Below are 14,401 nucleotides of genomic sequence, written 5' to 3' on the forward strand. Positions count from 1 at the left end.
CTGCTCGGTACGTGCTATGTGTCTGGATTGCTGCCAGAGGACCATTTCTTGGAGGAACACTTTGCCACCCTGGGGCAATTTGGTGACAAATCTCAAGTGTGGCAAACTGCCCTCTAATGAGATGCGTGATGGATTGCTCTTTTTTAAAGGGGACACACTGTGAGTTGCACTGTTTATAGCTGATATATGATACCCCTATGTTTCCCTTCAGCATGGACAGCTTCAGACTGCTGTGCTTTTTGACAAACATCAGAAATGATAATTGATACCAAGAGAGTAATTAGACTGATATTAATGAGGCTCTGGAGTGCTAACAATGAGCAGTTACAATTAATTATGTAAAAAATGAGAATGGTTAGGGGAAATGCATTTCATCATTAAAAATGAAGCTAGTTCTTCCCTTGGTGTGGGAGTCGAGTGTCTGTGAGGGTAAAGACCAGCAGCATCTCTAAAATGAGCTTATTCTTTATCTGAGACAAAACAGATTGTCAAGCCAAGAGTAAGTGCTTGTCTACAAACAAAGTACTTTCTCGTTTTGCATTTTGAACAGCGTAGGTTAAGACCAGCGTGCATTGAATCTTTTAAAGCTGCAACCTACATTTTTCCCTATCACATTCATGAAGCTTCCGATGTAGTGTGTATTCTCGAGTGACTTGGGAAAATTAAGAATATTCCCTTACTTTAGCAGTATCCCTGGTCTCTACCCACTAGGTGCCAATAGCACTCTTCCCCCAGTTGTGATGACCAAAAATGTCTCCAGACATTGCCAGTTGTCTCCTGGATGCCAAAACTGCCCGAGGTTGAGGATCACTGGTTTAGAGGATGCTAATTATTTGTAATTATTTTAACGTTCAGAAGTTGTGATACACACAGCCTAAATTACTGGATGGCAAATACTTTCGGTTTAAAGGCATACATAGGAAACATGCATAAATTGAAATCTATTTCGTTTCCTAAGTTGTGAATCGTAAACCAACAATTGTAGGAGGTGCACACTGAATGAGTGTCCCTTAAAATGTCTCCAGCGTGACTATTTGAGGGAGAAATTGGTGACACTTCCTAGCTTTTATCAGATGATTCTTTCGGATTCAAAAGCTAAGCCAAATTGTAGGGGGTAAAACTCACCCAACAAAAACAAATCCATTTAATTCAATTCAGTAAGTTGCATGCATATGCAGGAAAATTAATTAAGCAGGGACCATGCAGCTTGGAAACTAGAAAAGTTTGGGAAATAATGGCAATATAAGGAAATTTTCTCACATAAGCGTGAAAATGTGTTTGTGGAATGAAGTCAGCACTCAGTCAGAAGAGTTAGACACAGATACACATTTTATTTTGTGGCACCACCATGGGGTTTATTTACCTGTCCCTCCCTGAAAACCCACGGAGCAGTTCCTCAGGGAATATAAGAGGTTTCCAGCCCGAAGAGAAGGAAGGACTATGTGGTATTCCAAAGAGTATTAGCCATTCCGTGCTGTTGTTGCTTTGAAGTCAGATCATCTCCTCTCCACGTTTTACTGACTTTATTCTGTCTGTGAGTCCTGTAATTCCTGTGCCGTTCCTTATGGCTGGAATGGTGACATCCTTAACTGGAAAGCAGAGCTCCTCTCCCCATTATGGTATCTCATATTTTGCCTGTCAGATTATACCTTTTATATTTCCACTGATATTAATAAGGCAAAATCATTTACTTAGATAGATAAATCTTTATTTTTCCATAAAGCTCTAACAATGGTAGAAGAAGGAAGTCCTGCTCAGGAAGGCCATTACATAAGGCCTCCAAATGTATTAAGAAACATTTACTTCCATTAGTCTTGGATTCTGTTTGTTAAAGAACTTTACAGGCGACATCACCTGAAAGAATGTCTTGTATCTTTGACTTTCTCATCGGGATGCATGGCAAGACCCAAGCCCTCAACACGTATCTGAAGAATGACAAGATTCTTCTTCGTGCAGTTTGCTTTCCAGAACATGTGGCAGTTGGCAGAGGGAGACTTGGATCCAGATGGCCAAGTCCACTGATTCCCAGTGTGTTAGCAATGAAAGAATACCATGGAATTCTCGCCCAAACACCTCCGCTTATGATTTTGTAGGAACTGGTGTGGAGCTGGATCCCACTTAAGGGGAGAGGTGTAGTAAGAAAGTACTTAAAAAATTAGACCTCTGTGTAAGTTTTTTTCCTAACACGATGTCACTGCAAAGATGGAAATGGCATGTGAAAGTTTTGGGCTTGTAGTTTGACCCTTCCTCTTTTTTTCCTGCCAGCCCTTTGTCATTTTTACTGGTCAGTGCATCATCATCAATCCCGTTAGAAGAGGCAGGAGCTAAAACTAGAGCCAAATCATTTTGCTCTTTTCCTTCCTTCCTTCCTTCCTTCCTTCCTTCCTTCCTTCCTTCCTCTCTTTCTTTCTTTCTTTCTTTCTTTCTTTCTTTCTTTCTTTCTTTCTTTCTTTCTTTCTTTCTTTCTTCTTTCCTTCTTTTTCTTTCTTCTTCCTTCCTTTTCTTTTTCCTTCTTTCTTTCTTTCTTTCTTTCTCTCTCTCTCTCTCCTTCCCTCCCTTCCTTTCTCTTTCTCTCTTCTGGTTTTGATACAATGAAGTGGGAGGTTTGCATTTTTAATAAATGAAATTTATTAACTTTCTGTAGCTTTCATGGTGTCTCTTTTGTATTTGTTATCTCCCCTGAGCCAGAATTGGCCTGGAAAAGCTACATTTGAATATTGAAGTCTGAATCTGTTCAACTAGCTTACACTAGATGGAGGTATTTTCATATGCAAATACCCTATAATGTATAATCTAGCCACGCATAATAGAGCCAAGGGTTTGAAGGTATTTATCTTTAGTTGTTGACTGGTTGAAATTTTTCTAATCAGTGAATTCTCCAAACTTATCAAGTATCTTTCCACCATGAAATAAACTGCCCTTGCAATCACCCTTCCCAGAAATTTTAACGACTGTGCTCTTTTAAAACTCAATAGTTTAAGCAAACGGTATATCATCTCCCATTTACCGTGTAGCTTAACTGCAGTCTTAAGCTTTGGAGTCACTGACCAACTTTATTGCCACCTTCAAAAGTTTATTATAATGTTGTAAATTTTTACTTCTCAAGGTTAGCATACTTATGCGTTGCTTCACAATTAGGATTCAGGAAAGACAACTTCAGTGGGCACCGCTTGGAATTTAATGACATGGCATTCAGTGGGTACTGATCTCAAAGAATGACATTACCGCAGGTACACAGCAGTTATCTTCATGATTTTCCAGCAGAAATGTGTGAAGAATTATGGTTGACAACAAGACCTTACCAATGCTTCGCACAGGCAGGACAGATGAACACCCCTATTCTTTCCTTTCCTCTTGTTTCCTGTTTTGTAGGTAACAGCAAAACACATTTGTGTTTGGATGACAGGGATGGGAGGGGCTGTAGCCTGAGGGGCTACTAACTGCAGAAGTTTTGTTCTCTCTGTCTAATGAAGGGAAAAATCAAAATGCCTCAAGTCTGTGCAACATAATAGTAGCAGTAAAAACCAAGTGAAAAGTCTTTCCAAGACTGTCTTTATTTAGAGAATGTCTGCTGCAAAAGTGTTTGGGAAGAGGGTGCTGAATTGCTTGGTATTTTCTGTAGGAACCCCGGAGCGAAATACAGTTTGCAAGAGATGTCCAGATGGGTTCTTCTCGAATGAGACGTCATCTAAAGCACCCTGTAGAAAACACACAAACTGCAGTGCATTTGGTCTCCTTCTAACTCAAAAAGGAAATGCAACTCACGACAACGTGTGTTCTGGAAACAGTGAATCGCCTCAAAAATGTGGAATAGGTAATTATATTTCAAAAGGTCAGCCTTGTTGTACCGCTTCTGAATTGAATACAAGACCCTTTGGCTCCCTTCTTAGCGAAACTCCTGTTTTCCCATTCTTGAATGTTAACCAGAGAAGATTGTTCTCTGTTCTCTATGCGTGGCTGCTAACACCCTAAGTCAAAATCTCTCCAGAGGTCTCCCCATGTCATGATCGCACTCCTAAACTTGACTTTCTGCCTTTCACACTTGAATCAAACCTTACTCATGGGGAAAGGGGTGGTGTAAAGATTATGTCCAAGGCCAAACTAGCAGTCCAAATTGTAGAGGTTTTTGGGAAGTTCTGCATTTTCATCACTTTAAAAAAAAATTTTTTTTAACGTTTATTTTTCAGAGACAGAGATAGTGAGCGGGGGAGGGGCAGAGAGAGGGAGACACAGAATCCCAAGCAGGCTCCAGGCTCCGAGCTGTCAGCACAAAGCCCGTTGAGGGGCTTGAACTCAGGAACCGTGAGACCATGACCTGAGCCGATGCCGGATGCTTAACCAACTGAGCCACCCAAGCGCCCCATGCATTTTTATCACTTTTAAGAATAAAAATTGACAGCTAAGAGGCACCATGACATAAATCGGTAACAAATCAGAAAATGCAAAATCGGCTTTGTCATGTATGGTGTTATGGCATACTGCCATATGGCACAGAGAGTTTCTAAGTTCCTCTGGTTGTCCTAAACTCTGTATTCATGAAAGGTCACTAACTCCAAGCTCATGCGAATGCATCCCATGTTGGTGAGGACGCTCATCAGGATGGTGTCCTCACCTTGTCATTCTTACCACTAGACTAATGTCAGACCTTCCACGGAGGGTGCGGCACACTGACGATGACCTGCCTTTCGGCATTTAACCAGCTCGACTCTCCCTCAGCATCTTTTTATCTGACACAGAAGAATACGGAACATGGGAATGGGGCTGAGACATTTAAGATTCCAACCCCGTTCCAGCATTTTTTCCCCATGGAGTCAGAACCTTAGACAGATCATTCAGCTGTTCTGCTTTCTTAGTCAAACAGTGGAACGAGGGAAAGGGGGACAAGAGGAGTGACTTCTAACTTTTATATTCTCTTTTCTTTATTTCATTCATTTCTAATTTTTTGTTTTAAATCTTTTTTTTTTTTTTTTTTGAGAGAGAGAGTGTGCACACGTGTGCACACATGAGCAGGGGAGGGGCAGGGGGGGGGGAGAGAGAGAGAATCTCAAGCAGACTCCATGCTCCGTGCAGAGCCTGATGTGGGGCTTAATTCCATGACCATGAAATCAACATCCAAGCTGAAATCAAAAGTCGGACACTTAACTGACTGAGCCACCCAGGCGCCCCTAATTTTTAGTTTTATCATTCATTGAGCACTTAGTATGTGCTGGGTACCTTTGCTACATGAGCTTTAAACTTTACGAAAACATGGTGAAGTTTGCTCAGGTTCAATATTGGTGGTGAAGAGACAGAGTCAGAATTCAGACCCACGTCTGACGAATCCAAAGACAAACGCTTAATCCCTGGGATAAACAGATTCTACCCCCCTCAGGCCATTGTACCTCTTTTCTTTAAAAAAAAAAAATTTTTTTTTAATTTTTTAACGTTTATTCATTTTTGATAGAGACAGTGAACGGGAGAAGGGCAGAGAAAGAGGGAGACACAGAATCCAAAGCAGGCTCCAGGCTCTGGGCCATCAGCAGAGAGCCCGATGCGGGGCTCAAACTCACAAACTGTGAGATCATGACCCGAGCAGAAGTCGGATGCTTAACCGACTGAGCCACCCAGGTGCCCCCATTGTACCTCTTTTCTAAATGACATATTTTTTGTGTTTTCTTATTTTCCCACGGAATATATGCTTATACATCTATATCCCTCCTTATTCTTAAAGGTAAACTATGTGTTTATGTGTGTGTAGAAAACAAAATACTACTCCAGATTGCTTTTCCAGGTCCCGTAAAGACAGTAATTATATTTGTTTTGACATTGATCTTGAAGTAACCTGTGGCTGCTAACTAAACCTTTAATAGGATATTTAAGATCTACATTAAAATATGTTAATGTGGGGCACCTGGGTGGCTCAGTCAGTTAAGCGTCTGACTTCAGCTCAGGTCACGGTCTCACGGTTCCTGAGTTCTAGCCCTTGTCGGGCTCTGTGCTGACAGCTCAGAGCCTAGAGCCTGCTTCAGATTCTGTGTCTCCCTCTCTCTCTGCCCCTTCCCTGCTTGTGCTCTGTCTCTCTCTTTCTCTCCAGAATAAATAAAAAACACTAAAAAAATTTTTTTTAAATGTTAATGTGTACATTAGAATGTTTGCTACAATTCATTCATAGCAATATTTTTATTAGACATTTGTTTAAACTATCCCCCACAAATGCCCTAAGGACATAAGCCCATTTGGGTTGACATTCAGCTACCAAGACCAGCCAACGAGGGTTGATTTTATTCAAATTTCACATTTTAACATACTGTATTTTGAAAAACCTTATGGTGCTGGCTTATTTATTTATTTATTGTCCACTAGACTTCCAAGAATCCAGTTGTTAAGTAAATCTTCGTTTTCCCACCTTTAGATGTCACCCTGTGCGAGGAGGCATTCTTCAGGTTTGCTGTTCCTACAAAATTCACCCCTAACTGGCTTAGCATCCTGGTAGACAATTTGCCTGGCACCAGGGTAAATGCGGAGAGTGTGGAAAAGATAAAGCGGCAATACAGTTCACAAGAACAAACTTTCCAGCTACTGAAGTTATGGAAACATCAAAACAAAGATCAAGATATGGTCAAGAAGATCTTCCAAGGTAGGGTAGCCTGAAATAAGCAGATTGATCAGAAATCAAAGACACTCATTTATCATAAACAAGAAGAAGACAATGTACATGTTTAGTCGTGTGGATGGTGTTTGCCTTTCGGAATTATTCTTGGATTAAAGATGTTTTCACTAAGTGATTATGTAGAAGCTATCCCTAAAACAGTCCTGCATTCTCACCTCCTCAACACCCCAACTTTTTTTGTTTTTAAGCTTATTTATTTTGAGAGAGCCAGAGCGAGTGAGAACAGGGAAGGGGTAGAAAGAGAGGAAGAGAGAGAGAATCCCAAGAGGATCTTTTCTCACTGGCAGCGCAGAGCCCCACGTGGGGCTCAAACTCACAAACTGCGAGATGGTGACCTGAACCCAAATCAAGACTCGGATGCTTATCCAACTGATCCACCCAGGCACCCCTCTTTTTTCATACCCCAACTTCTTTTTTAAGTGTATGAACACTCTAAAGTGAGAGACATTTCATGTCAAATACTGGACCTCAGGAATCGCACCTCCACATCCCTTAGCAGTCTTATTAGCATCCCTTCTGTCCTACCTGGATGTCCTTTAGACACGTTGGATTTTCTCTTTCATTTCCACCAAGAAGCTATGCTGTATTTATTTGTTAATTCTCTCCGGAGAGCCTCCAAGTGTCTTACAGATGTCCTCTCATTAATCCTCACAAAATAGCCTATTTTAAAATTACCATTTTAATAGCATATGTTGTGAGGATTAATGAGATGAGGTCTGTAAAATGTTGGGGCTTCTTAGAGAAAAGGGCTGGTGAAAACCAAGTGCTCTCATGTTTTAAAGTTTTATAAAGAATCTTCTTTAGAAACTGCATGTGGGCACCTGGGTGGCCCCGTCAGTTAAGCATCCAACTTCGGCTTGGGTCATGATCTCACAGTTCATGTGTTTGAGCCTCACGTCAGGCTCTGCACTGATGGTGCAAAGCCTGCTTGGGATTCTCTTTCTCCCTCTCTCCGCCCCTTCCGCACACACACTCTCTCTTTCAAAATAAATGAATAAAAAAAAAAAGGAAAGAAAGAAAATAAAAGAAATTGCATGGGGTGTGTGTGTGTGTGTGTGTGGACAGAATCCAAAGGGGAAAAGGAAGCTGCATCCAGTGTAGACTATAAGCTTTAGGATACACAGTGGAAAGAGTTCTGACTTCAGTTAGCATTGGGAAGGCATGCCTGAAAGAAGGAAGAAGGTTTTCATGATGCAGACGATGTCAGTGAGAAACCCATCTGCTCTTTACCTGTCACTAGTTAGATGACCGTGGAGTCCTACACTTCCTGAAAAGCCTCCACCATCTGAAACTGAGGCAGCAGATTTTAGGACACTGAGATCTTTGAAAGCTGAATGCTTTCACTTGAGCAAAGAGTAAAGTTTTCTTCTGTTTTTGGCAAACAAAATGTATTCTTTGAAAGTATAATTAGCCCCGAAGCAGGAAAAAAAGGGGGGGGGGCGGTGAGCGGGTGGGATACAGAATCAGAGACTGTTAGAATTGGAAGGGGCCACATTCTCTGTTTCATAAATAAGGACATTTCATCCCCAAAAGATGAACTGACTTGCCTTAGGGCTTACAGACAGTAAATGACTCATGTCATTAATGGAAATGTTAGATACTCCCTCTTAGGTTTATGTCCTAGCTCGTTACCAAATTATTCTCTAGGCCATATGGATCCTACCATTCTTTGTCCTCATATTAGTGGGTTTTCAGATCTTCTGTGTAGTAATCCTCAGGTGCTATTTATTTTAAAGACCATTCGTCACACCTAACTCTTCAAATGGGGTGTATATCAAATATCAACTAGTGAAAGTTTATATTACAAAATTGCTAACTTGAATACTTATATTTCTACTTTTCTGAAATGTTATGGTTTTAATTTTTCTTAGAAAACAGAGAGTGATGCGTTTATAGTATTTTACTGTTCATTTCCAAAATTAGGGCTTTTCACAAAGCTTTGTCGGATGCCTAGAATACATAAAGCATATTATCATTTATAACAAGAAATAATATTTAACTCATTTCTCACCAATAACTAGCATTACTTAACCTTCCTTTGCCACCATAAAAAGGAAGGAGAAGGTTATCCTTAAAGTAAATTTATGAAATTCTGGGAGAACCTTCTTTTGCCTCACAGTAGTTTTGTGGCGGTGGCCTTGGAGTATGCATTATGTGAACATCTCTTTGGGCTTTGGCTTTCTACAGATATTGACCTATGTGAAAACAGCGTCCAGCGGCACCTCGGACACACAAACCTCACCTTCGAGCAGCTTCGCAGCTTGATGGAAAGCTTGCCGGGGAAGAAAGTCACCACAGAAGACATTGAGAAGACAGTGAAGACATGCAAATCAAGTGAGCAGATTCTAAAGCTGCTCAGCCTGTGGAGAATAAAAAATGGCGACCAAGACACCCTGAAGGCCCTGATGCACGCCCTGAAGCACTTGAAAACATACCACTTCCCCAAAACGGTCACTCAGAGCCTGAAGAAGACCATCAGGTTCCTTCACAGCTTCACCATGTACAGATTATATCAGAAGTTATTTTTAGAAATGATAGGGAACCAGGTCCAATCAGTAAAAATAAGCTGCTTATAACCGGAAATGGTCACTGGGCTATTTCCTCACCATAGACCAGATCCAAGGAATGAGTAAACTGTTTCTCAGGCACTTGACGGGGGTGCAATGATTTCTTTCTCATCACCAAGGACTAGATTTGGCCACAGGGCACAAAAAGAAACAATGGTGTGGAGAAAGAACTAACATCTCCCCCAAAAGTTCAGTAAACCCCAAATGGTTTATCCAACTGATAGATCTGGTCCACTATCTACTGACTATATTTTCCCTTATTACTGCTCGCAGTAATTCAACTGGAAATAAGAAACTAGATTCCATTGTGCCTTACTAAATATGGGAATGTCTAACTTAAATAGCTTTGAGATTTCAGCTGTGCTAGAGGCTTTTATTAGAAAGCCATATTTTTTTTCTGTAAAAGTTACTAATATATCTGTAACACTATTACAGTATTTCTATTTATATTCATTCAGATATAAGGTTTGTACATACTATCATCCTAAGGGGAAACTGTGTAAGACAATTTTAGAAAGGAAAATATATATTCTGTTTATAATTATGACAAATGAGAGATAAAATATATTTTTTAATGGAAAGTTTATAGCATTTCTTAATAAGTACTGCCATCCTTCCTGTGTGGAGTATTTTTGTAATGTACTTTTACTTATATAAGTTGTAATATCATTTTTTAGAAAATGCATTACTTAGTCAATTGTTTAATGTTGGAAAGTATATGAAATATAAATTATCTGAATATTAGATGCTCTGAGAAATTGAATGTACCTTATTTAAAAGATTTTATGTTTTTACTATATAAACAATATCATTAAAGTTTTCAAGTTATTTTTCATTGCTTTTCCTTTTGCTTTTATTTGAATTGGACGTTAAAGGGTCTGAGCCTTCGTAATTTTTCCTGTTCTTTTCTCATTGGACCACCTGAGAATTGTTAAAATGCAGATTCCTGGACCACTTTATTGAGAAACTGGGGTGGAAGGCAGAAACTTGCACTTTCAGTAAGTTCCAAGGTAACACTACATTGAAATTGCAGAATTTCTGAAGTCAAGCTTAGTATACAGGTGGTACAAACCACTTACAACTGTCATGGCTAGCAGCGAGAGACCCTAAACTAATTTTTTTTTGGTTGCAAGTGATGGAAACGGGCACTGCTTAGTTTGAGGAAGTAATTGGAAGGGTGGGGTATTGGGTTCAATGATGGTAACCCCCCCAAAATACATTCACATCAGAACCCCCAGAACCTGTGAATGTGACTTTATTTAGAAAAAGGGTCTTTGTTGAGGTAATTAAGTTAAGGATCTTGAGATGAGGAAATAATCCCGGTGGGCCCTAAATCCAATGGCAAGTATCTCTATAAGACACACATAAAGGGGGAAAGACACGGGAGAAGATGATGTGCAGACAGAGGCAGAGATGGGAGTGATGGAGCCATAAACCTTGCCTAGGGAAGGCAAGGAAGAAATTCTCCCCTACAGCCTCCATAGGGAGTATAATACTGCTGGCAACTTGATTTTGGACTTCTGGCCTCCAGAACTATGAGAGAAGTATTATTAATGTCTATTAAGGAACGAATTCATGTTTTTTAGCCACTCAGTGTGTACTAATTTGCCACAACAGCTACAGAAAACTAATATAGGCTGTATCCAAACCACAGAGAAATAACAGAATTAAAATAACTCTGGGACCTTTAGGGGCAGAAGTTCCTACACTTTCTACTAGTCTTTGATTTCTGTATCTTTCAGCTCAAAATTTCAAACTCTTTGGAATAGACACTCTGGTTGTCCTAGATTGGCACTGGTGTAGAGACATGGCCAGTGAGGGTCGGTCTTCTCAGTTGCAATTCCCAAGAAGGGAACATCGCTGTGAACAGGGTCTATTCCATTCCATCATTTTGCAGGCTGCAAACGTATGACTATGACTTAGAGCGGGACGTTGGCGCTCATCAGCCCTACCTTTGTGAGATCACATCCGTTATGGCCACTTTGACAGAAGGGCAGATCCATGTGAATGCCACACAAACTCATAAATCTGGGGAAATAAAAAGCAGAGGCAAAGTCAAGAGACTCAAAACCTGGAGAATCAGAACCCCATCACTGCAATACTTGAAGTGGAAAAAAATCGTGGGAATTAAGTGCTGAAGGTTTAAGCAGCAGAACATGAGTTAGCAAGGAGCTTGCATTTCCCCTTCAGAAGCTCCAGTTCTTCCATCAGAGTTCCTATTTACAGAAAATGAAATGGCCCACTGGCACCAGCTAGGTTTAGGAAACATTGGAAAGTTAATGGCATCAAGTATAAATCACTGAAATGCTAATTTGATGGGCTTCCCTGGTTGCTACTTTGGGTTCACTCTACCTCAGCCTTATCCTCAAAGGGAGATATGGTGTATGACTTCACGTCTGTTTCTCTTTATTTCTTAACTTTCAATTTTAAAACAACTTTAGAGTTACAGAACCACTGAAAAGATGATGTAGAGTATCCCTAGTGAGCTGTTTTGTAAACTCTGTCTCAATATCGGTCTTTCTGATGTTTTCTCACAAATAGATCAATGTTACGGATCTGGGGGAAGAATATCGCGTAGTTAATGGCCCTTTTCACATCGTATCAGGGGCCAGTGATATTAGCATGACTAATTACTATTAACATTTACCTTTATAACTGAGTTAGCTTCTATACATGATGTGAGATATGTATTGAAGCCCTCCCACCCACCTTGTTTACATACAGTTTGGGTTGTTTCAACATGATTTGTTGAAAAGATGAGTGTTTCTGCATTTAATTACCTTTGCATCTTTGCTAAAAGTCAGTTGATTATATTTCTGTGGGTCTATTTCTGGATTCTCTATTCTGTTCCATTTATCTATAAATCTGTCCTTTCACCAATACCACTCTGTCTTAATTACTTGCAATTTATAGTAAAGCTGAAAATTATTCCTGATGATTACTCTGTCACGTGGTAGTATATTGGCTTTTTCTTGCCTTTTTGTATGTCTCATTTTTTTTTTTTTATTAAAAGCCAAATGTGTTGAGTAGGTCAGTGGAAATCAGGGTAAATAGTTTATATACCTGGATATGGGCATGCCTTTCCTTCTTCTAGAATTGTAATGGAAGGCTTTGCATTAATCTAGTTAGTAATTCACCAATTTTGTCCAATTCTTTTTCTTTCTCTTCCTTCCCTTCCCTTCCCTGCCCTTTCCTTCTCTTTCTTTTTTTCTTTTTGCAATGGTGATACTCAGTGCATCAGAGGTTTCAAATTCCTATAGTTTGTTTCTAAGGTGGTGGATGTGTCTCAGGGCAATGCTTGTTTGAGTTTTAGATCTTCCTCTTGAGCTGCTGCTCAAAAATCTTCTGTCTGAAAACAAACAAACAAACAAAACACGGTGCTTGGGTGGCTCAGTTAGTTGAGCATGGACTTCGGCTCAGGTCATAATCTCATGGTTTGTGGGTTCCAGCCCCACAATGGGCCTGCTGCTGTCAGTTTGGAGCCCACTTTGGATCTTCTGTCCCATTCTCTCTGCCCCCCCCCCCACTCACACTATCTCTCTCAAAAATAAACATTAAAAAAAATGCTCTGTCTGCACATTCTTATTCCTTTCCCATCCCTTGCCCAGCAGCATTTTGCTGTTACTTGTCGTTTGACGTTCACTGATTGTGGGCTGCACTTAATTCTGCCCCTTGTCCCAAGAATAGACTTTCCTCACATCCTGCTCTCTTTCCTCAGCTATAATGAGTGGGCAGGACCAACATACCAGAACCAGCCAGTTTTCCCTTTCCCCTGCTACATTGATGTTTTCATTCATCTGTCTGGGGGGTCTTACTTCTCCCTACAGGGCTACTGCCCCTCCCTTCAAGATCTTTGGTTCATTCTGATCTATTCTGTGAGTGCTCAATGGAGTTCATGGAGAAAGAGCCTGCAAAAGTGCTGAAGGAGGTCATCAAGTGGCTGTGATCACTGGTTGACCTGAGAGCTGAACAGAAGGCAACTGGAGACTCCTCACCTAGTCCCCTGTCCTTGGAACATACGTTCTTCCCACCATTCCCACACTAGGAGCCATTTCTAGGGTAGCCCAGGAGAGCAATGGGTTATTGGGACCATCTGGACTGAATGCACAACAGATCCCCCATTAAGGCCTCTATATAAACCTTAAGGATCTGGCGGGCAGGTGCAGAGATCTACTCATCTTACAACTACCCAAGACAAGCCTTGTATGTAATTCTCTTACTAATTAAGACTGACACCTACCACCTAGAGTGGTCTGTGTCTTTCTTCAGTCTCCCCTTGCTCTCCATGTATGGGGACCAATTTCTGATTTCACCTGAGAAGCTCCCAAGGTTGCAAAGCAACAAAAAGGGTGCAGACCCCTTCAGTTTCTGCAGCACCCCGTTCCACTCTATTCCACCAGCCCACACATAGCCTTAACCAACTTCTGAGCTATCCTAGCTGAGCTCTTCCGATTCATGTTCAGTTGCATCTACCCCCCAGAGAAGCACATATTTGTGTGCCTTCTCTCCCTGGAATCACTATCTCTTTTTAGATTTGGGGCCATATTTGTTCTGTGACCTCAGGTCTCTCATGAGTGGTTGGCTTGTTTGTTTGTTTTAAGTTAAGACTATTTTTTAAGAGAAGTTTTGGGTTCACAGAAGAATTGAGAGGAAGGTACAGAGATTTCCCACATCCTTCCTGGGCCTGCACATGCACAGCCTCCCTTACTATCAACATGCCCCACCACACTCATGCGTTTGTTGCAACTGATGAACCTACACTAACACATCATTATCACCCGAAGTCCACAGTTTACATTAGGGTTCACTCTTGGTGTTGTAGAGCCAATGGTTTTTTTTTTAAGTCATGAAAGTGAATTTAGTTTGCTTTTTTGTCATAAATTTGAGAACAACACTAATTCCATATCTCTACATTCTTCCCAGGAAGAAGCTAGAACTGGTCAATTCTGTTGTTTAAAAATTTGATATGACAGTTTGGGTGGGAGTTTAAACTATCCTCATGAGTACAAACACACTGTGTCCCCTTGTTCATCCAGAAACCTACACCAGTTGTGAAGTATTTTTGATGGATTAGTATTGTGGACTAAAGAATACAGACTGAGAAATAATTTTGAAATCCTTATTCTAGACTGGTCATGTAAAATATTCTATGAAGTTTTTACTTATGAACCAGGATTTTCTATTC

General features: G+C 40.6%; 1 protein-coding gene and 1 long non-coding RNA gene across 6 annotated transcripts in view; one reads left to right on the forward strand and one right to left on the reverse strand.

Annotated features, from left to right (window-relative positions):
• Window positions 1-10,051, forward strand: part of TNFRSF11B (TNF receptor superfamily member 11b) — a 29,332-nt gene extending 19,281 nt beyond the window's left edge. The window contains exons 3-5 of the mRNA XM_045453842.1: window positions 3,623-3,814; window positions 6,392-6,616; window positions 8,837-10,051. Coding sequence (XP_045309798.1) covers window positions 3,623-3,814; window positions 6,392-6,616; window positions 8,837-9,225 — 806 coding nt within the window. The 3' untranslated portion in view covers window positions 9,226-10,051. The remainder of the gene's footprint in view (window positions 1-3,622; window positions 3,815-6,391; window positions 6,617-8,836) is intronic.
• Window positions 8,267-14,401, reverse strand: part of LOC123585549 — a 253,585-nt gene continuing 247,450 nt past the window's right edge. For 4 of the 5 annotated variants that reach the window (XR_006706278.1, XR_006706274.1, XR_006706276.1 and 1 more), the window contains one exon: window positions 9,859-11,244. This is a non-coding gene — a long non-coding RNA (uncharacterized LOC123585549). Of the gene's footprint in view, window positions 8,600-9,858; window positions 11,245-14,401 lie in introns of those variants that run through there. The other variant, XR_006706277.1, reaches the window with a different exon arrangement.

Source organism: Leopardus geoffroyi, chromosome C3 (genome assembly GCF_018350155.1).
Source record: "Leopardus geoffroyi isolate Oge1 chromosome C3, O.geoffroyi_Oge1_pat1.0, whole genome shotgun sequence".
Taxonomy (NCBI): domain Eukaryota; kingdom Metazoa; phylum Chordata; class Mammalia; order Carnivora; family Felidae; genus Leopardus; species Leopardus geoffroyi.